We start from the raw sequence: 24064 nt of genomic DNA on the forward strand, positions 1-24064 counted from the left end.
ACCCTGGTGCTTTCAAAGGGGATTGTAAGAAGCTGAGAAGCAGGAGTGAGTAGTAGAGACATCCCTTTTGTTGGTTCTTCCTGTGAGTCGTATCTGTTCTATGGGAATGAGAAATTGTTTTTGACTAGCCAAGCATAGAGCAGAGAGTCCATCACTGGTGTTTAGGAATCCTGTTTATTTTTATTGTTTTTTATAATCAGATCACAAGTGGCAAGGCATATCCAGATAGCCAAGTGTGTGGATATCTGGAAATGCCTCTCTGCTGTGTACACTGCAACACTGCAATAACCCTGCTGCAATAACCCTGCTTTTCATAGGGTTAGGTCAATCCTCCTTTTTTTTTTTGTCTTTCCTGCACTCTTTCAATTCCTTAGTAATCATATAATAACCTTTTCAGTGGTAATAGAAGTGATTCTTTTGTATCTAGAAAGCATATCAAAAGCCATGCATTGTTTCTCAGGTATTTTTACCATATTTTAATAAAATACATATTTGCACTCAGTGAAGTGTGTTGTGGCTTTAAACTTGAAGCATTGTCCATGACAAATTTAAGTGAGGTTGACTTTGAAGTAAAATGCTTGTAATTTAAAAAAATGTTGTGCATAAGAACACAGTGTTCCTTTCTGGTGGGACCACAGAGGCTTAATAACTAGCAGTAATTTGGGGTGAACATACTTAACAGCAAGCTTTTTACTCGCTCATTCTGCCACAGCACCAGTCCTCTTGTGCATTCTTCCTGGTGCTTGGAAAAGGTAGAGCAGCTTATCTAAAAAGTTTAATCTTTTCATTGTTAGTCATCTTAATTTTTCAGTGTCATATTAGGTATTGACTTTCCTTTGTCAGGCAGGCTCCTCTATAATAAGCTATAACTTTTAGCGTGCCAGAAAGGTCGTATTTGTTCTTGTGCACGTGCATGTGTGTGTGCATTTGTCATGAGTCTTTGGCGGGGGGGGCGGTTCTATTCAGAGGTGCTTCACTAGCGTTGGAGAAGGTGACTGAATGAGATGATATGAAGAGCTACCCAGTGACCACTTAGGCATAATACAAGCAATTGAACTCCTTCTTGTTGGGCACCTTCAGGGAACCTGTAATATGGCTCAAGAGAGAAACTCTTCTCATCAACAAGATCCCATAGGGCTTAGCTTTAGGTGGCAAGGGGACTCGTATGGTGGCATGCACCGCACAGCAGAGAGGGATCAAGTCCACAGATTTGGCCAGGCACAAAGCTGCAGCTCCTGCTGAGGGGCTACAGCTGCTTCATCCCACATTGAAGCCGAGACTGGGCTAGAAAGTCAGTCTGTGCCCCATGGCACCTCCCTACTCAACCTAGGTCTAGAACAGGTGTTTCAACTTTGAGAACAGTTTAATTTACTGTGTTTCTTGATAGCGTCATTTTCTTTCTTATATTTTCCACAAGGTACTTCCTGTATTTCCATAATGCCATGATTGTTTTTCCCCAGGGACGAGGAATGTAAATGTAGAGTGCTATGCCAAGATGAGGAACAGCAATGACTTGTAACCCAGTGCTGTTTTAACTGTGCAGGCTACTGCTGACAAACAAACTGGTCTTTCTGCCAAACATACAATTTTCTTCAAGATACTGATCTCTAGAGGGGTGTCTGACATCCTTCCCCCTTTTTCACTCCCATGAAGGGCTGTGAACTGCACTAGTTGGGGTGGAAATGGGGATATTATTTGATTGATTCCACCTGTGGGTGTGTGTTGGCAAGTCCAGTCAGCCGCAGTATCTGGAAGCAAATGCTGCTTGTGGCAGGTGGTAGCTTTCACTTGGGCTCTTGTCAGAAGTGAAAGAGCAGGGTCAGAACTGGGGCTTTTAAACACAGCTTAGAAATCAAACATTTCAGTCAACTGTCACAAATTAAACCCTTTGGGAATGGAAAGGAACCAGCCTGGTTCTAAGTAAAAAGGGGGGAAAATGGAGATGGCTGTGGGAAAGTTTGAGCAATCCTTCCCTTTCCCCCCCAGCCCTTAAGCCCCTAGAAGACTTAACTGCATGGTACTGCTGCCATGCCTAAGGGGAGTCGTATCTAAGGTGGTATACACCCAGTTCTCTTCAGTAGCTCAATGTGTTTATGCTGTCCTGCTGTCCTTCATACTTGCTTTAAGGTAAGAAATCACTAAAGTAGAAAAGAAAGATTTGGTTTCGTAATATTGGCATTACCAGAACACCATGAAAGAACGGATTTTCATAAAGACAAAAGGCCTATTATGCTATATGTAACTGTCCAGATCAAGTACGCTGTCTCCCATGATGATGGCAAACGGCAAGTGCTTGGAGAACAGCATAACAGCAGAAGTATGAAAACAGTGTGATCCTTCTCAAATTTTACTGATCCAGCATAAAGCCTGCTGAACGAAAAATGCAGTTGGATCACTTTCTTTAATAGTTCCTAGAGGATCTGTCCAACATGAATTTATTCAGTCCCTTTTGGTTCCATGTAACAGGTCTGTAGTTCTAGTATGTACAATTTGGGGAAAACGCACCCTTTAGTTTATCTGAAACCTAATGCCTCGCTTGCTCTCTCTTCTCTTTTCTCCTTGCTCCTGTGAGAAATAGCGAAGGATGTTTCCCTTTCAGACCTTGAATGAATTCATGGTCTGAAGCCATTTGGGGCACTCAGAGGTACTCACATGATCTTCAAACCAAGGACAGAGTGTTCTCACCCATGCACAAAGAAAAACTCTTCCACTCAAAATGGTCCACGTACAAGCAGAGCGCCAAAAATCCAGGGAGCACATGACGTTCACATGGACACATGGCATTCCCTGTACCTGTATGTGAGCTTGCAGAGGTGAAGAGCTCTGTTGGGGGGAGCAGACTGCTGTCCGAAAAGGGCTGATCACACTGTGTGTTCATTGCCCTTTACACTGAGAAGCTCAGAGTACTACTGGAAGCTATCGCCCTTTCCTCCCCACAGGAGGACAGAGCAGTGCATCAATCCCAAACTGGTCCATTTGTTTTACTTTTAAAAGCTTAATCCCAGAACATAGCTGTATGTCTGCTTGTCAGATTTTATAGAAGTTCTCTGCTGAAATTTCTCAATTTCCTCCTTTGGATATATGTGTGTGTTTATACATAAATGTATATGTGTGTGTGTTTGTATACATGTGTGAATGCATAGAATTTACTATATAAAACTAAGAAAAAAGATTGATTCAGGGAAAGGAAGGGCAGAAAACTTACCATAATGGAACATTGTAACTGCAAATTTTAAGCCATGACAGCCAAGAAATTCAAAATTATGTTTCCTGCAGCAACTGTAATTTGTCTTGCTGGTCATAAATACAAAAATATAAATCTAGGAGCATACACACTAATACAGGAAACTTCATTATGTGCAAGGGGGCTAAGTTACAGTTGTAAATTTGCAAATTTGAATTTCATGCCTGTTACGTGTTTAAATTTCCTATGATAATGGTGAATTAATGTAGTTTCACCATGGAATATATTAAGAAAGGCTTAGCTATTACAGGAATGAAGCTTTCATTTCAATGAGAATATGACATTGCATTAAAACTGCATACTTTATGTATGTATTTGTCCAAAACTGGGGCAAAGCAGGACTGTTAAAGCTTGGTAGCTATGATGCTGCTAAATCTTACATTTTTCTGACTTAGACTGGTGATGGCAGTAAAGCATGCCTGGCTTTTTAATAGTTTGGCTGCTGTGGATTTGCTAACCCAGTTTTTGGTACATGTCGTCAATAACCTTGCATCTGTGACGCCGCTGTCAGAATACAAGTACGGCTTTTTCCTCCATTGTGTTGGTCTCTCGTTCGTTGTGTTCCCAGGTCTGCAGATGGCAACAGGGAGGGAACCGAGTGAACAGCCACAGCACAAAACTTCTCTTGTCCCCTTGGCATGTTGCAGTCATGGTTACCGCATTGGGAGAACTTTTTTTTGCCCTAATGCCAAATATTTGTGGAAAACTTTGAGGTTCATCCTGTTTTTCGGGACTCTGGGCTAAAGACAATCTGTGGCTTTGTGCTTACTGGCACTGGCTGTGCATTATCACCAGCTGCTTCTCAGACAGAGGTGAGGGCTTCTGCCGTGTATTGTATTTTCTCTCCTGTGCAGCTGTGAGGTACATGGATCCAGGCTAGCTGATGATCCTTTGCCACTTGTGGGTGACCAGACTACTCTTACGGTGACCACTTGATTCCTGCTGCCAGGGTGTCCAGAGTAGCGCCCTGGTGTGCCAATGTATGCAGACCCCAAGTATTTGCTATTTTATGCTGACAGATGAGTTCTGGTGGATCCTGTTGCTGATTAAGACAGCTGTCCACCGATGCCCCAAGGTGCTGCAATCTTTCATCCAGCATATATTAGCATATACCACTGAGAGAGGCAACTTTGAGCTGGCTACAGTGGGCTGTGAACTGCAGTGGTGGAGGAACAGGCACATGTTTGTTTTAGCAGCTGCTGCAGGGACAGGAATCTTGGACAGAAAGGTAGAGCAGAGGGCTGGGGATGAGGAATGCCCTAAACTATCACAAACCCTTGTAGAAGAGTCACAGCTCTGACTTTTCAGGGGTGTTTCAGACTCCTCGGGTATATCTAGGCATGGGCTGGGCAGGCTGGCAGAGCAGGATACAGCACTACTGCCCAGCTACTCATTTCCAAACTAAAATTAGCATCCTGAGAGGGAAAAGCTTGCAGTTTTAGTAAGCACTTGGCTTATTTATTCACCGGAGAAGGAAGTGTGACTAATGACTAGTAAACATATATCATTGAGGGTGGATCATCATAAGCCTCCATTTTATTATGAAAAAAAATATAGTAATTCAGTGCTCTTAAATGCTTTCACCTTGGGTGATTGAAAAATGTGATGTCATTATTTGCAATATTCCCTACAACTGGGGTTTGATAGAGTCCTACAGATAGTGTAATTACTGGGAAAGCACTCTTGTTTTCCAAGGCTGTTGAAAAATGTCAAAGATAGTGCACAGCAGTGTTTGAAATGGAAAGTGAACAGAACATTTAAAGTAGCACTGTGGTGACAAAACTCTGATGGGACCAAAGAAGTGGTGCAGAGTTGTCTGTGCATCGGCAGTGCTGCCTGCCAGGTGTAGCTGACACCTGGCAGCAGCGCTCTGCAGGTGGAATGAGTTCTACCTTCTCCTTAACCTCTTTTCAGTTACTTACAGATCTTTAAAAAAACACAGCAACACCCTAAAAACCTAAGGGGAGTGGTCAGGCAATGGAAGGAAGGGATGGCAGGGCTTCCAGGCTTAGGCAGCGTGCTGGGAGTCAGGGCCAACATGCAGGCAACAGAACCAGCTGGTGTCCTGTTAGGTTCTCCAAGCACTATGCTGGAGCACATCTAAGTCGTGAAGAGGACGTAGCTGGAAGTGGTGGCTGGAGGTGACATCAAAGGGGAAAATGTAGTGGGAAGAACACATTGCTCTCAAGAGGGGCCTCTAACATGTCTGTAAATTCTTAAGAAAATGATCTTTGGGGTTGCTGTTTGCCTTGAACCTTGAAAGGGGTCAAAGTCAATGGGCTTTAAGACTGCTCTATTCTTAAAGGGCAGGAGAGTATAGAAAGGAGGACAGTGATGGCAATGGGATCTGTTGGACCACAGTATGTATTTGCTGGGGTGCCTAAATACAAACTTAGTAACTTCATCTTGACCTGCCAGTTGGAGACTCTTGTCCCATCCTCTTCACGTTTTAGGTGTAGATAAGAAATGATTTTGTGGCTTATGTAGCTCTATAACAAACAGATCAATACATTTGAGAACTAAGAATTTTATCCTTATACTAACTTTAGTGTTGATATAATACTTACTGCAATGATATTGACTGCAGCCAGGTGGTGAAGGGACAATACAATACAGGATTATTGCCTTGTCTTTTATCATAAAAGAATTTTCTGCATTATAAGGCTCTGAGAAAAGGTTAGTACCTAATAATAAAAAAGTTATGCTCACTGTTTTAAACATTTGTCCTTCCAGTCTATGTAATGCACAAAAGCATATACACATGCATGCACACACAAAATTACAACAGTTCTGTATTTAAGGTAGTAACGCCATGGATTGACTCAAAGCAGTTTTCTTGAAGACTTGATAATCCAGGAGGGACAGACCCTACAGTTTATTACATTTTTAGTAACTTTGCTCACATGGAATTTGATGATACTGATAATGTCAGACTGTTCCAGGGACGTTTGCAAGATCTGACCACATTGGATGCTTCTGTACACCTAATTTTAAGTGGAAAGAGAGGGCTGTTTTTATGTGCCTCACATAATCCTGCTGCTTTTGAACTTGATAGCAAATACTCGCTCACTCACTATGAATTGGGGGGACTTTTCTCTTTTGGGGTTTAGGATATTACTGAGTTACTCAAACATGTAATTATTTTTCTTTAGCATCCTTGTACCTGTGGGAATAAAAGAAGGCACCTGTCCAAAGGGAATGGTCACACTTAGGCTCATGAGCCACATCTTCTAGTTGAATAATTAAATATCCTGAACTAGGAGTTCAGTGAGTTTTCGATTAGTCCCCACAAGCTTAGAAGTTTGTTCCATAGGTTGCTGAAATATAGCAGTAGTAAATATAATGGTAGATAGGGGTGAGATGAGAATATAGGGGTCTACATCAGGATTATAACTTTATTTACACTAACACATTTATCACATTGTTGGCTGAGGAGTATCTCCAGCATTTGCAGCTGTGTTGTTCATGTAAGCAGAGGAGATGTTTACATTTAATTCATTAGTGTTTCATCAAAACCTCTTGTTGTGATAGCTTTATTGTGTAAGTTTTTTTTTTAATTTGGTGTGCACGATACGAATTCATTTGACAAGTTTATTCCTTTAAAAAGTTGGATAATCATTTGTGATTCACAGTTTTATTCACTGGGGGTTTATTAATTTAAAACTTGCACTGTATTCCTTATCAGATATTTATTGACAGGTTTACACTGTACAGAACAGGATTTGTGTAAATCAGCGTGCTGTAAATTTGCCTTTTTAACAGGTTTATTGCTTTAGCAGGTATTCACTTAGGATTTCACTGTTTCATCATAAAACATTCCCAGGCATGGAATACATTTTTGAGTGAGATAATATACTGTATAGACCAAGGTGTACACATCAGATGTCATCTACATATAAGCAAAATAAGAAAAGATGTTTTCTCCTGCAGACCCCAACGATCTTGTGCAAAAGTATTTCTTTCAGCTGCAGTCCATTAATGGAAGGCAGAAGTAAGATATTGCATGACCCAGAGGGCATGAAAGAAGAGCATTACCATTTTCTTTTCTTCAAAGGGGGAAACATCTCAGCAAAGGCGAGATCCTGAAGCCCATTGACTCCAGAGAAGTTTCATCAAAACTGAAAAACGAATAATTGTCTTGTTTTCTTTCTCTTTCTTTTCCTGTTTTTGTAAATAGCAAGTTAGACTGCTCTGACCACAAGATGAGGTCTTTCTGTCTGCGGCAAAGATGCCCCTTTATGTTTAAGAGTCTGTTGTGGTACTTGCAGAACTAATAACTATGCTAACAGAAATAAATTTTTTGTTGTTGTAAATATTTGGATGTCTATAAAAACTGCCGGGAAATTAACTCATCCCTCTTTTTAAGCCAAAGTGTGTTTCTTATTGTAACCTTTTAATAAGAAGGCACCTATTGATAAGAGTTTTTAAGCATGAAGTTGGACAGTACAAATAATAAACATATTGTGTTATATAAGCATGATATAAAATACATATAAAATGTATACATTAATGTGATAAGAATTTTTAAATCTGTAAAAAAAAAAATCTGAAAAATGCTTTTTAAAAGTGCAGTTCTACCCAGTGAATATTCATGTTAAAATGATCTCTTCCTGATCTCTTCATCTGCTGGAGGGCAGGAGGGCTCTGCAGAGGGATCTGGACAGGCTGGATCGATGGGCTGAGGTCAACTGTATGAGGTTTAATAAGGCCAGGTGCCAGGTCCTGCACTTCAGCCACAACAACCCCAGGCAACGCTACAGGCTTGGGGAGGAGTGGCTGGAGAGCTGCCCGGCAGAAAAGGACCTGGGGGTGCTGGTTGACAGCCAGCTGAACATGAGCCAGTAGTGTGCCCAGGTGGCCAAGAAGGCCAACAGCGTCCTGGCCTGTATCAGGAATAGTGTGGCCAGCAGGAGTAGGGAAGTGATCGTGCCCCTGTACTCGGCACTGGTGAGGCCACACCTTGAATCCTGTGTTGAGTTTTGGGCCCCTCACTACAAGAAGGATGTTGGAGGTGCTGGAACGTGTCCAGACAAGGGCAGTGAAGCTGGTGAGGGGTCTGGAGCACAAGTCTTACGAGGAGCGGCTGAAAGAAATGAGGTTGTTTAGTCTGGAGAAGAGGAGGCTGACGGGAGACCTGAGACCTTATCGATCTCTACAACCGCGTGAAAAGGGGTTGTGGCGAGGTGGGTGTTGGTCTCTTCTCCCAAGTAACTAGCAATAGGACGAGAGGAAATGGCCTCAAGTTGCACCAGGGGAGGTTTAGACTGGATATTAGGAAAAATTTCTTTACGGAGAGAGTGGTCAAGCATTGGAACAGGCAGCCCAGGGAGGTGGTGGAGTCACCATCACTGGAAATGGTCAAAAAACATGTGGATGTGGTGCTTCAGGACATGGTTTAGTGGGCATGGTGGTGTTGGGTTGATGGATGGCCTTGATGATCTTAAAGGTCTTTTACAACCTTAACGATTCTGTGATTTTAAACATCTCTGATCTGAAAGTGTATTCAGGCTCATAAATGATGATTTTAGAAAAAACACGTTTTTTCTTCTGAATGAATGAACCTAAGTGGTTATGAAGGAATCTTTAAAAGACATTTCCTAGTGTAAAATCTTGCATCTCAGTTGTTTACAAGGTCAGTTTGCTTTTCAAAAAGCATTCCAGAAAGGTTTAAAAATGTGTGCTCTGTGTGTTATATACGTTCAAAGCAGTTGTAGGTATACCTACTAAGTATGGTCACTTATAAAGATATGTTTTTTAATTTTTTTAGCCACTCAGCAGATATCCACCTTTGATCAATGACATCTCCTTTTGGCTGCCTTCTGAGACATACTCTGCAAATGATTTCTATGATTTGGCTCGAACCATTGGTGGAGACCTGATAGAAAAGGTTGTCCTAGTGGATGAATTTACACATCCAAAGTAAGTAAAACTTTTAACACATTTTTCTAGTGGTCAGAATATAAATATTTTAGTTCTGTATACAAATAAATTCTTGATTCAGAGTTCGCACATTTCATTTTTTATCTCGAAAACATTTTTACAACACTTTCAAGAATAAATATTTTTTTAAAAAACTGTATCTTATACTTCACTTATGGACTAGTACTGAGCTTGTGGTATGCAGACCGCAGCCCCAATGTCTTGTGCCCAGCTGATCACAGCAGCAGTGAACAACTGCCTGCCTCAACACATCTGCCAGTGCATGACGCTCTTATCCATAATATATCTGAGATTCTAGTCCTTCTCTTCGCTGAGTGACTGGTGTTTGTCTCCATGTTCTCTTCCTTTCCTTTTCTAGTCCTGATTCACTAGTAGACCTTTACTATAAATAACAGGGATAATAATGATTTGTTGCAGAATACTATTATTGATATTCAACAGGGAGAAAAAGAAGTAGATTTTGTTCCTTTTTCTCACACTTGTTTATGCTGTTGAACAATCTCCCAGGCTTCGGAATACCTTCTTGTTGATAGAGCAGCACTGACATGACCATTGGGTACACAAGTTACTTGTCCAACTGATCAGTTCTCTCAAAAATTGACAAGTATCAGCTATTATACATGCACTGCTTTTAAATTTGCGCTTTCCAAACCTAGAAGTAAATATACTGCTGGCTACCCATGATTCTAAAATTGAGTTTTAAAATAAATTCTCTTTTTGAGGGTGGGGGATTGGTGCTGTAGAAAGGCAGGTAGTAAACCTAACTGCAGTGTTTTTTCAAGTTGGTGGGAAAATGGTTCATCTTGTGCTCCAATACCTTTTTTTTTTCCTACATCCAGGTATTTGACCCTATTGTCCTTTTGAATTCGAAGAGTGTTGCAGACTAGATGGGTAGATAATTCTCTGGCCTAGTTTTCATTCTGGTTTAGTGGATTCATATTTATTTGATTTATCCTTTTTACCCTTTTTATGTGGTCTTATATGAGACTGTTTCTGCTGTGTGAAGGAACAGAAGTGCCAATGGAATCTGTGTGGGCATCTGAAAGCTTTGAGTCATTAACTCTTGAGTGGTCCTCACATACAAATCGTGGGAAATGATCTTAACCCTATACTCAAAACAGAATGTCCACCAGAGGAATAAAGGCTAGGATAAGATAATGAGTACAATTCATTGTAAAGAACAAGAGTATATCTTACAGAGAAATTGAAAAGCGAGTTTGTTGTGGGTATGGATAACTTCTTATTGTCACTTGGACTGCACCGTTGTGTCAGTTAGCACAAGTGCATAGACATTGAAGGCTGCTTACATGGATGCTGCTGAAAATACATTTAATTGCCTTTTACCATGATGGTTAGAACACATTTTTTGTAAAACCTGGGGTGTTGGACCCATTTTTGGAACTGGTCCTTTCCTTTCCTTTTGCTCATGCTGAATGTTTATTGTATATATAACACCGTTATACGTACAATACTGTATACATACAAACAACTGTGTTCATTGCCACTTTTTGTCTACATTCTTCCTGGTGATACCAAACATGCGATCATCTTTGTTGTTGTATCTTCTCTTTGGGGAAAATCCTGCATTCAGCGTAAGCAGCTCTGCCAAGGCTGAAGGTTTGGAGAAATTTGGTTCCCTGCTCCATTAAACAGAGGCAGTGCTACTCTGTGCTTCCTCTTGCAGCTCGCTGGAGAATCCACACACACAGGGAGGGCTTCGCCAGCAGCACTGCATCATCAGTCATGGCTTAGCTCATGGGTTGTGCTCCTTTTCTTTACTGAGACTAATATTTTCCATGCTAGTAGAGTGGTGAGGTAGGGACAGGATTCACTAGTCTGGATTTCTAGTATATATGCTTTCTCCTTTTATATACTTTGAGACGTATACCAGGGCTGACAGGTGTACAAGATCTTTTCTTCCTCCGCAAGGAATACACCTTGGTTCCCTCTGTGACTTCTGCAAATCCATGGGAAAGATGACTGAGAATTGTCACACAGATTTAGGACTTTCCTCGTATTGTCCTCTAAAGCCATTAAACCCTCACTCAGGAGGCATCCAAGTATGTTTTGACGCTACAGGGAGGAAACATTTCTCACATTTATGTCTGAAGAATTTGGGTGGTGACATTAATGGATTGTTGGTAAGTGATGTTGTAGTCCTCTTAGTGTATTCAACTGCCACAAAAATAAAGGAAATCTTTTTAAATGCCCCATTAAAAACAAGCAGTATTCCAAGGAGATTATCTAGCTCATTTTAAAAAGAATTCTAGATAAAGACTGCCTTTGACATAGTGGTTAATTTGCCTCTCTTCTTAGAACAGGGTGTGTGCAGATATGTAACTAGGAGACAGATGATGTAAGCCATGTAAGTCATTTTATCTGTTCTCCAAAGCCTTTGGAACACTGGCTCTTTTCAAAGATGAGTGTTCTGCTTAGGCTTAATTCCAAGATAATTGTCTTGTTACAGGAACGATACAGTGGCTTCTTTAATTCAGTGTTGCAGAAAAGCCTCTGGGCACAGAAATTAACATAAGAGATCCTCAGTGTTGCTATGGATCTGTATGTTACTGATCTAGATGCTTGTAATCATTATCTCGAATTTGTAGTGATTCTGGTGTGGACGATGGGAGAAAAGTGTATAGGATAGGGAAGCCTGCAGTGCTGCTGTCTTGAATGTTAGTTACTTACAAGCACCTTGTCATTAATCACTTCTAGAATTTTAAATTCAGGCGTTTTTCATCCTTTAAAAATACCATTTTCATGAGGAATTAGGACATTTGGCAGTCTTGTTTTCCTTTTTAAACTACCATTCTTAGTTATAGGACTATAAAGATTGGAAAACAGAAAATGCTATACAAATAAAACTAATTTAGAACACAGAAAGAGATCTTTTCATTAAGGCCCTTTATAGAGGCTGTCTCTGTGATACTGTGTAGTTACCTTACAGACTTTTCTGTGGTGCAGAAACCTTTCAAGGTTCCACTGGGCTTCGGACTGACAACCATGTTACAGTACATCACAATTACAGTGTGCATCAGCAGTGAAAATGTATTCCTCTACAGGGAAAAGGAAAGGGGGGAAAAAAAGCATGAGACAAGTAATTGTTTAAACAAGGAAGAGACGTCTGGGGAAGAAAAGTAAATCTTGATTGTCTGCTTTGTAAGGTGATAATGTTGAGACATCTTCCAGGAAAGGACAGGCAATTAAAAGATACAGCAGGAAGGAGTCTCATTGCTGAAAAGCACAAATTTAGGAGAATGCCAAGTTACTGTGCTAGGGTAATTAAGAACCATTCCAGCCTAAATGCATCTTAGGTAAACTTAACTTAGGTAAACAAGACACAATCTTCAGGTAAACTGAGTAATGTGTGATACGTGAAGAAGGCTTTCCAGAAATAAATTTTTTGGTTCCGTTTAGTCTCCAAACTTCTTTTTTTTTTCCTTACAGCTGAAGCTAATTGTAATGGATGTCAGCCTAGTGGGGCTAGATCGATTGCAAAATGTTTCAAGCAGAAAGTTACTTCATACTGCACTCACATGTTACTTTGAGGTGGGAAAATAAACATTCCCTATTAGAAAATAATGTACTAGCAGTAGTAAGGACATGTAGACATTTCTGTATTTACCTCTCTTGAATTTTGTCATTCTTCTAAATTCCTGTTCACCAGCGCAACAGGTAGACTTCACAAAGCAAATAAATCCATATGCTCTGTTCCAAGCAGAGAACTGAGTTTTAGCAACTAAGTCGAGGTAGATAGCTTTTGTGTAAAGTGATTCTGGAAACCAGGATAACCGTAGGGACACTCAGTGAGAGTCTTGTGATCCACAAGAACTTCCTCCCTTCGGTTTCATCCCAGCGATTCCAAACAGGTCCACCTGGCCCAAACGCTCCTTTTGAGTGAAAAGTGTTGAACTAAAAGGAGAACATGGACTTTTCAGGTATCTGCAATCCCCGCACGCCTCTCCACATTACAGATGTGTGTCTGCACAAGGTATCACATGAGAGGAGACAGCCTGTGGACCTCAGATACCAAACAGCAGTTGGGACCCTAGGCAACCGCTCAGGGGATTTAGATCTGCAGTCAGACTGGGAAAGTTGGGAACAGGGGATCCGTGAGTAAGAGAGGAGCATCACCTGTGTGAGATATGGCTCTTGCATTCAGAACATGCATCCGGGGAAAGGAGCGAGTAGTACATGAGACTGAACAGGTCGGAGGATAATCCTGTCAGCTGTTGATACCTTCCCATCGCCCATAGCATAAAATGCCATCACAGACCTGTACAGCTGAATGTGGATGGGAAAGTAAAGCCCACTGCCACCTGATTTTTTAGGATATTCTTGGAATCTAAATGTTGTATTGGGCTTGTCCTGATAACACAGTCAGGGTGCAACTTCATCCAACATGAATAACACAAAACATGGCAGTAACACACCCATTATTTAGGCAAATAAAGAATAAATCAACAGATATGAAGAAAAAGTTGTGACTTTGCTGAAAAGCCAAAGAAACTGAGTGAAACTGTGGTGATTATGGCAAGACCACGAGGGAGGTATCTGTAAGGCAAGCAGAATAGAGTAGAAATGTCCCTTCACAATGAGCAAAAAGTTTTCCACAGTTTGTCTTGCAGACTTAAGCTCTCCTTTGCTTGATGCATTAGCTGCAAACATTTAGATTTTCATATGTTTGATTAGTGAAGAGTATTTGTCTGTGCATGGTTTGTAAAATCAGTTGACTGACTTGCCTTGAGTTGTCCATTGCCACATGCTGCGGGAGCCGTGTGACCAGCCACCACAAGGCACTGGCACTGTTTCTGCTACCTGGCTGAATTATTTCTTTCAAATCCTTGCAGATCTTTAAGGACCTTTAAGCATTGCTGTGCAAATACATGATGAGTAAGGATTTGTGTCTGACATTTTTCCCTTTGGAACATTCTAGTGAACAAACATTTGCAAAAACAAAAAGAATATTTTGGACTATATTGATACTGAAGGAAGAAAAGAAAGTCAGGGGTTTTCTCCTTACTCTTTGTAATGGTTGTTGTACCCTCCGTATTTTTAAGTTCAGGTCTTCTACTCGACTTGTCTAACCTGTCTAATCGATATGAATGACCTTCAGAAGTGAAATCATAAAGTAATCACCTTTTCAGTGGCCAAAATGTCTCCAGTTTCAGAAAGGAAACAGGTTTCACAGAGAAGAAGAAAGGTTGGCTGAATGGCAGTCAAAAGGTAGAAAGGCCTCTGCCCATTATGAGTAAGCAAATCAAAACTGCTGCCATGCAGAGAATCCCGGTAAGAGCGGTGTCTTGCATTTCTGAGACATTCAAGTAAGTATTGGAACCGCATACACATGGAATTCCAGGGATGGTAACGAAAGCATACATGTCCAAAGTAACTGAGGAAATACTGGCTAATCAGACATGGTAGAATACGTGGTCGAAGTGGCAGAATACATTTGTGACCTGAGTTGTCCCTGAGGAAAAGGACAGACAGAGAGAAGAGTCCAGGGGTGAGTACCTGTCCCCTAAAAAGCAGCACCACAAAGAGAATCCAGAAATGCCGAGGTTGCTTATCTTTGCTTTGGCTGGGTTTTTTTAGCTTAGCGTGCCATGTCTCTTCTCCTAGGTACCTTGCATCATCCTGTCAGGTGTGATGGCCTCACATCCTCATTCTGAAAAAGTATTTTCTACATTTTTCAGAGGGGTTGTTTTCCTACTGGTCTGGGACTTGATTTTTTAAAGTTTGGTAGTAAAACTTCTTTTTTGTTAGAAAAAGAAGGGAAGGAAGGAAGGGTATGCATCCACATCTTATTATGTAAAGAAGATATGTAGGTAGGCTGAAAAAAAGTATACAAAACTGTAATCAAGAAATGTACTGTGTCCTCAGTGGTACTTAAGAGGTAAATTTTTAATCAGAACAACTAAAAATACCCTGAAAAAGGCAGTGTGGAGACAGTAAGGGGGAAAAAATTGATTTCCTGCATTTTGACGGCTATGCTGTTAAAAATGTAAGTGGGGAGTAGGTAAGAAAGGATTTATTCTTGCGTCTGAGTGAATTACTTGCACACTTCTGGGGTGAGATCTGCACATTTCTAACAGTCTGTTAGGCGAAGGGAGAGGAAATGTATTGGCTGCTGTGAAGAAGGAAGGTAGGTGCACTGTGGCACCATCTTCAGAGACTCTGGGAGTACTCAGATGACCTGTGTCTGGTTTTTTCCAAATAGTAAAAGGAACAGATCTGAAAGTGAAAAGTCAGATCCAAATGACTGCTGTGTTGTGTCAATGCATACCCCTAGCTCCTTGTTAGTATATAGAAAAAACAATGTAATAACATAATTTTCCTTCTTATGGCCAGATTTGTTGCACGTTTCCTTATCTAGATGAAGATCAAATCAAATACTTTTAGGTCTGGTTATTTATTGAAGCTGGCTTGGTTTGCTCTTTCCTCTGGAACAGGTGAATTAAGCAGAATAATTCTGAAGTGCTGCTTGCTGCTAGTATTACGCAAATTAAAACAATCAGTTCAGTCCCTGAACACCTTGTTGTTCTTCAGCCTGAGCACTTTACAATTTGCTGAGGGATTCTTTGAGATTACCTTTAACTGCTGAACTGGCAAAGTCCCAGCCGCAGCTTCTCTGCAGAAAAAACAACCCAGAAGCTGCTTTTGACAGTAGCTAGCAGAGGATCAGTTTCCTATTAAATGAACTGTGTTCTCCATCTCTGGATTTTTTCTTTCTCTCATTTGGTCAAATGAGTGTAAGACTAATATTTTTGCAATAGATTAACTGTTTATGGGAGGCTCTGTCAGTGGATACTGGTTGACTTCTGAGCCTTTCTTCAGCTGTTGCGGTAGAGCATGACTATATAGTGGCTAGTTAACACACTACAGTAGTAGCCCAGTCCCTCTTCTCTTTTCCCTCTCTTGTCCCACCCAGGAGCAGTGCCACCTGTTTTCTCTCATGAATGAGAACCTTTTCTGTCATTTCTTTTGCCTTATGGGCATCAGCTTAGAAAACATACCTGTAATGGATGTTGCATACTTGTGAGTCCATTTGACTCCTAGCGCATGTGTGTCAGGCATTCCGCTGTGCCCCAGACCAACCCAATGGCCAGTGGTGTTTGCTTGATTCACAGAGTAGCCCCAACTTCTCTTCAGCTTCTTCCTCATCCCTGCCTTTTCTCCTTTGAAAAACAGCTGTGTAGAGAGAGCAACTCTGTTCTCATAGCAGTTCCTGCGTAGAGGTGGTCGGGGACTTTCTCTGTAAAGACTGGGTTATGAAGATATATGGGTTCTGGTCCTGTCCAACCAGAGCCTGGGCAATCTGCCACCTGAGGGCTGAAATGGTGAAGTTTTCATCCCAGCTGCTTAGAGGTTTAAAGGAGCCCAGACCTGGGCTCCATGTCTGTAACTACAGTGTTTCATGCTGATTGTTGCATGGCTCCAGCGTGTCTTGCACTTTCTAGCCGTCTCGATGCCCTGCTGTCCCCCACCAGGACTGAGGCTGTCAGAGTTTAGCTTTCCCACATATCTGGTGGAGTAGCAGGGGTATTCATGGAGCACAGGTCAGCCATCTGCTAGTTTTGATTTTTGAGGAAATTGAACTGGAAATTGAAGCTTTTCATTCCTCCTTTTCCTCCCCAGCAAGAACATTCCAGATTGAAATTAATCTAGAGAATTAATTGAGTAAATATGCACATATTTTTGTTTAAAAAAGACTTTTTCAGATATATTAGAAATTCTGAATTTCAACCAGCTCTGTTCCTCCTTCTTTTAGTACTTACTTGGTGAAGTGAGAGAGAGCAAAAAATAAGCATGCACTTATATAGCACAAGCCAGAAAGTATTGTTCCAAATATCCAAATCTAAGTGTCATAAAGAGCTATGAGGGGAGAGAAGGGACAGAGAAGTCTATCCTGTAGAAACTGTGTGCCCTTGAACTGTTCAGCATCTGCTTATGCTGGGCATTTCTTGCTCCATCCGCCAGAAAGATGGCCTTGAAAAATACTAGTAAATGCCTTGAATTTGTTTTACAAAAAAGAAAAAGAAAAAAATTTTTTAAAAAATCCTTGCTTTATACAATAAAGTGTGAGTTCTGTAACTTACAGCTTTTTACACAGCTTGTGCCAGTTCAGACCTCTGATGCCAGTGTTTACTTGAAGACCATCTGGTGAGCTAAAAAAAACGAATAATCAACTGATCAGGAAAGACAGACTTCTACCTTCCCTCCTGTCCTCAGTGTTCAGACAGGCACCATACAAATGTTGTTAATGGCTTGCTATTGAAGTCTGAGGTTTCCTTCAAACCACTGTATTCAAATAAATTGTGGGGCAGACAGTGTTCAGCTGTACCATCCCTGGCTCTTCAGAGACTTCACCTAGAAAATCGTCCTCACTAACTGAAAATAATTTACTATTAATGAGCTTCAGTAGGAGTCCCATTATTCTTCTTTGGTGGGAGGCTGGTGGCTAACATGCAGGCCTGTGGGAAGATTGGTATTCAAGAAAGGAAAAAGATGAAGTAACCACAGGTTCCCATTAGAGCGGGGGGGGGAAACACAGCCCTGAAGTGTGATGTATCACCAGTGATATTCCATAGGAAATGTAATCACCCTTCATGGGTAATGAGGAGAGAGGAAAACTTAAGTATGTGAGCCACACAAGACAAATGTCAACTCCCTTAAGTATTCAGGCAGATGCAGAGGGTAGCCTTGCTGTATAGAAAAGGGATAGCTGGAGTCACAATGAATCTTTCTAAGAGGCTGCTCAGCTGAAGAGCTTAACCTTTCGTCATCATGTCAACCTGGAGTCAGCCATTCAGCACCAGTTCTCAGATGCAGCCCAGAAATCTTTGCCGCAATTCCCAGAGCACTTCACAGGAGGCGTCACAGGAATTAGCACAGTGATTTATTGACAAGCAGTGGGCTGGTGAAAAATGGCTAAAGGAGTCAGCTGCCACAGGATGCACGGGAGGATAGCAGTAGGCTTGTGAGTGCTTCTGAGTTCAGAGAAATCCTAGTGAATCGTTGTACTTGTAGACTAGAGGTTGAAACTACTTCTGTGCAAAGCTGTTTTTCATAGTATGTAATTGTGAGCGTATTATAGTTTTAGAAGCATTGCAATGGCTGTGAATATGTCAGAGATGGAGTGAAAGCTCTTGTAATCACATTCGTTAGATGGTAAACACGCTGTTCTCTAAAGAGCTTGGAATCAGTTTACTCTTGCAGTGCCTTTTGAAAGTGCTCTACTCAGCTGCTAGGACCGGGGGAGAATTCATTACATGTAAGAGGCGAAGAGTCCTTTTTTCACTGGGTGATTTGTCCCTCTATTTCTACTATATATTGAAAGGGTTTTCTCAGGCTATGCCATTTCTCTGTCTCTTCCTGCCACTGCCTGCGACACTCATCGCTCTGCTCAGCTCTCTGCCTGAGGGTGGGATGCAATACCCATCCCCTCTTTCCTTGGTCTCTACCCCTGCCCCATCTATTCTCCCACAGGGTAGCTATCCTTCCCCAGCAGGCTAGGTGGACTAGTCCTGTCAAGGCCACCAGCGATGGATGCCTGTGCTGCAGGCTGGGAATCTCTGCAAGAGAATATGGGTGAGGGAGGACAATGTGTTTTGGCTAGGTCTCAGATATGTGCCTGAAACTAGTTTTTCTTTAAAACAATAGACACATCCTTTGTATAACTTTTGTCCCACTCTTCCTTAATCAGCTTTTAAATGAACTTCAGCGTGAAAGTATGGTATGTTTGTTTTCTGTACTGTTCTAGCCGTGTGAAGCAGCAACACATCTGTAGCTGACACTGAGTTTCTCTCAAATTATCTTGAATTCTTGAATGGCGGACTGCATGGGAAGGCAGACATGGTACCATTTCTTTATCTCTTACAAGGATCTTTCTAGCCACAGAAAGCAGCCACAGCACCGAGACAGCCACACCAAGCATTTCCTAGGATGATGGAGGACATCGCTGTCCTCTGTGTGTTGAGGATCGCACGTGTGCGGTGCCTGCGCACATTTGCACTCATCTCTTGACAAGGTGTTCACAGAACTGTGTTGAGGCTGGTAATGTGGTGACCAGACCCCTAATTCTTAGGCTAGATTCAACCAAACATGCATTCTGTAAAGCTGCCAAGACGGGAGACGAGCAGAAAAAACTCTTTATATGCCCCTCTTCACTTCCTAGTATTACTGCACAGAAGAGAGATGGTTTTAGCACTAAATAATTAATCCCGCTCTTTATATTTTATGGATCCAGAACACATTTTTGTAGGGAAAAAACACCTGTAGCTAGGAAGGATTTCTTGAAGCTGAGTCAAAGCAATATGCATCTCAAAGGTTATTTATCTCCATGCTGGAAAATGTCAACATTTAGGCTGAGGAAACAAGGTTTTCTTTAATTTCAGAACAAACAAATGTCGGCATTCCTGAAACAGATCACAGCATCTTCCCATTGTTTGTTTTGTGCTTGATGGATATCTGATTTTAACCTACCAGTTAACTTTAAATAATTGATTTAAGAAAATTGTTGCCAAGTTCTATCAAGCATCCTCATCTCTGTGTAAACGGAATTCATGGAACTGTGCATCCCACAAGATCTGCATTCTATAGAGATGGACCTGAGCTGCAAAATGTACATCTGGATGGTGACTGCTGCAGTTCCAAATTCCTCCAGGACAGAATTCCTCATGTTTCTGTCCTCCTTCTCTTAAATGCTGTCTGGTAACATTAATATTAACACACTATGCAACTGATCTATTATTTATCAGGCATCACACAGAAATGCAAGGGAAGGGTGCCTTTTAAAAATCATTCTGAGGATGAAGAAAAGACTTATGTTTAGTTTTTTTATGCCTGTTAGTACACATGTGGGACAGACGGATAGTTAGGAAATGAACGGCTGTTCGTGCTTGTAACATTTGAATAGTTTGTGTTCATACTTTGTGAATGAACACCAGAATGGAGATAGATGAAGACTGATTTAATGTAGTTCTTGTGGGGATTTTTTATTACCTTTATATATGAAAGTCTCATGGTTCTCAGCTGAGATATTGCCACCCTCATCCCGTGGACTAGCGAAACAGAGGAGGCCGAAGTATTAAGTGAAACGTCCTACAAGCCACGATGGAAATTTAACAGTTTAGGTCAAAACGTTGCCTTCAGTTGTGTTGGGCAGATGGGATGTGTATTGAGCAAGTGAAAATCCACTAGGACGATGCAGCAGATTAAAGCTTTTCTTGAAGTAAATAGCAAAGCTCAAATTATGCAAAGCCAAGTGTTTAACTGTGGGTTGTGTCACTTAGGCAGACATTTTTCTTAGTGTCTGCTAATGCAGATATTCCCAGCTTTGGTTTTATAAAATAAGTCTTTATTTTCAGAGCTTCTGAGTGTTGGCAACTCCCACTGAAATCACTAAGTACTGTGGAAACTCCAAAACCTTTCAAAAGCACACCCTTGCTGTCATTCATAGAGTACCCAAAAAAACAAAATGCACAAATTTAATAGGACACTGTGAAAAACCAACCTTCACATCTTTGGTGTTTTTTTAGCTATTTTTGATCATAATGCTAATTGTCTTGTTCAAAGTGTTTTAAGAGGTGAACATATCTGAGTATTTCAATACACAGCTTTTGGATGAAGATGATACTCTGATATGAGAAGAAAAAAGGTCATTGAACGCAATGGAATTTCATTTGACAAAAGGGAAGACAATTCATGAAAGATGTTTAAAAAAATTGAAGGTGATGAAAGAAAGCAGCAGGACCATCTTTCTCCATTGTATTAGTCCAAGAGGAAACATTCAAAACGCTAACTAAAACATGTGTCATGGTGTGTAATAAGTCTGCAGTACTGGGTATCTTTCAGGCAAATAAACCTCTGTGGTTACACAAAAATTGCAAAGGCTGTCAATTCTTGTGCTTCAGAACATAAGTGACATCTGCCTAGGGTCATGATGAAATCTCAGTATGAATTATGGACCTGCAGTATTTGTAAAATCACTGTTCCATTTCATACAGCCCTGAAACGTCTGTTACTAGACAATTCTAGTCAGGATACCAGACAATTTCAGCAGGATAGTAGCTTAAATGGTGTCTTCTTAAACCTTAGTATGGCAATATCTATTTCCTGTGTGCTTAATTATATAGAACATCTATATGATCTCAAACTTCCTTTTATGTACAGTAGTTTCCTCTGTGGACCTCAGTGGGTCCTTTTGGGCTTTTACAGTCCATTTTCTAAATAGGAAGTACAGTTATATACCAGTTGTGAAATTGAATATTAACCTAGTAGATGATGATAATAGCCATTATGGGCCACCACGTTGAATGTGTGTTTATGCAATTCTAAAGTGGTAGACGTTTAAAATTACAAATTTAAGGTCTTTTACTCTGCCGATTCCTAACCCAGTTCTTTGTGTTGACTTTGAAGTAAATCCACTTTCAGCTCAGTGGAAAATATTTTAGGGAGAAGTTTCTAAGTTGGTTTGGTGCAAGTAAATTAATGTGCTTCACTAGTGTATAATTGTACTAGTTTTATATATGTTGTGAATCTACTGGATTTGAAATCTACTTGGAACCGATGCTTATTTTCTCTTTAATCTTCTTTCTATCACATGAGGTCAATTCCATCATGCACATCTCTCTCTGGAGAAAAGAACATTTCTGTGTACTAAAGGAAGGACTATCAAAATAGGCAAATACAGAATGGAAAATCAATATATAACAGGGATTCAATTCAATCAGGTTATCTTCTGTGAATTAATATTTCTTCCCCCATTCACTCTTTTTTTCCCCTACATTCAGTTTCAACATCTATTCTCCTGTTGTTTTCCTTATCTGTAATCCTCGTAGCAGCACACAGAAAGCAGGACATGAGATGATTGATTTCTAACTGAAGCAACAATGTTCACATGTGGAAGAAGTTAAAGCAAAGAGGTTCTCCTGTTACTAATGGTATTAGTTTGTTAAAGGTCTAAAAAACCAAATGATCCTATCCATTAATGCAAGCTAGCTGAAGCCTCAGGATGATTCAGGGATTCAGAATGGTTCTCCACTGCCTTTCAACTTGTAGTTTTGTTTTTGAGTATGGCAGTGTGTTCACAGGGTGAAATTTCTTCTGCCGCTATTGAGTTTATTTGGAGCATTGGGCAAATCAGGAATGAAAGCTGAAGGAAAGCAAAGGTGAAAAAAAAACCCACAGGGCAAAAGCACCATAACTAAAAAAGACCAATATCTTCAAACATGACTGATGAATTTTCTGGATAACTGAATTAAGAAGCTTTAAAGGGCTGTGATTCCGAGAAGTTGATGTTTAGCACTTCTGAAAATGAGACAAAAAAATAATTCACCAAACAACTATATCTTTTGAAAATCTTGTCTAAGAGTTTAAAAAATGTACATATGAGAAATAACTGCAGCCACAATTCACGCACATTATTTTTCCTACGTGATTAGACTTCCAAATGTGTTCAGGTGCCACCTCTGTCCCTGCAGAGCTGCTGCCTACCCGGGTATTCCCTGTTCCGTACTTCATTCCTCTCTTCAGTGGAGAGCTTGCAGTGAGTGAGCAGTCTTGTCAAGTGGCATGCTACACACCAAGAATGTGCTCTAACGCAGAGAGTATAAATCTTAGTCCTTAAATCAGAAAATCTGCTATGGATTTCAGTGTGAAAATACGTTACTTGAGAAACCTGAAGGTTTCTGGGGCTGGAGATTGTAGCAGTTTGAAGTTACTGTGTTAGTCTCTGACTCTCTTATTCTTTTATTTATTGATTATTTTTGGCAGGAATCCTAGTTATAAAATAGATCTGCTTTGACTCGTAAATTCAAACAAATTGGACTTATTCTTTCATGTTGTTATGGAGAACATCTACTGTTTGCTTGTCATTTTCATTGTAAGTATGAATAAAAAGAAGCATCCACAGAAAAAGGATATATATGCACATGTTCTATGATAACCAGGTAGCCAAAGCTGTTGCAAGTTTGATGGGCAAGAGCTAAAAACTGTGACTGGTCAGAGTATCAAATGGAGGGGTTCTGAAGAACACTCCTTTGCTGACCCCAGCTGCATTTGCATAGTGTACTGCCAACAGAGTGCAGCAGCACCACAGAGCATGCTGCAATCATGACTGTCGGTTTTTGTTGTGGTTTTGAAGAATTTTGCCAAGAAAGGTTGGATCACATGATCCTTGGGATCCCTTCCAATCTGGTATCCTATGATTCTATGAATTGTGTCCTTAGCTCAAAGCTTACATGTAATTTCTTACGGTCATTAAAGAACTTATTTGATGAGTAGGTCAGGCATACACTGAAGTAATGGCTTGCAAAGCACAACAGTAGACAGAAAAATACCATACAGGCGAGAGAAATCTGTGTCTTTTAAACTGTATGTTATAAATTGTAAATTTAAAAGTCCTGTGTAACCCGTCATCCATGATAAGTTACTATTCTAGTGTATTAGTTTGTCCCAACACATCCTACCAGTTCCATATGAACAGATCATTCCAGTGCTGGAAAACATGATTACTAAAATAAGTAGACTTGAAAATAAAAGATGCTGTCAGCAGGGCACCTGTAAGTAATAGTGGAAAAGATTATAATACATTTGGAGCATTTAACTGCACTTTCTTCGCAATCAGGCTTGACACAAGATGACCCTACTGAGTGTCATCCCAAAAAGTTATCTTTTCTTTTTTTTAAAAAGCAATCTGAAATTCTCAGCAGATTTCCTGCTTATAATGGGGGAATTTCCATGTTGGAGGAAGTGGTAGTATTCATTGTGGAAGAACCATTCTTCATTGAGCAACACTGAAACTCCCTACTGGTGTCAGTGAAGCTGGGCATGCGACAGGTGCAAAAACAGGACCTCAGAGCTCCATCCGAAGCCCCT

At 40.7% G+C, this 24064-nt stretch overlaps 1 protein-coding gene across 1 annotated transcript in view; it reads left to right on the forward strand.

The window, feature by feature from the left end:
* The window catches only part of FARS2 (phenylalanyl-tRNA synthetase 2, mitochondrial), a 194996-nt gene that overhangs the window by 107136 nt on the left and 63796 nt on the right, over positions 1-24064 (forward strand). Inside the window, exon 5 of the mRNA XM_082014600.1 lies at positions 9012-9163. Within this exon, the coding sequence (XP_081870726.1) occupies positions 9012-9163 (152 nt within the window). The remainder of the gene's footprint in view (positions 1-9011; positions 9164-24064) is intronic.

Source organism: Phaethon aethereus (assembly GCF_964289735.1).
Source record: "Phaethon aethereus genome assembly, chromosome: 2".
NCBI classification, from domain to species: Eukaryota; Metazoa; Chordata; class Aves; order Phaethontiformes; family Phaethontidae; genus Phaethon; species Phaethon aethereus.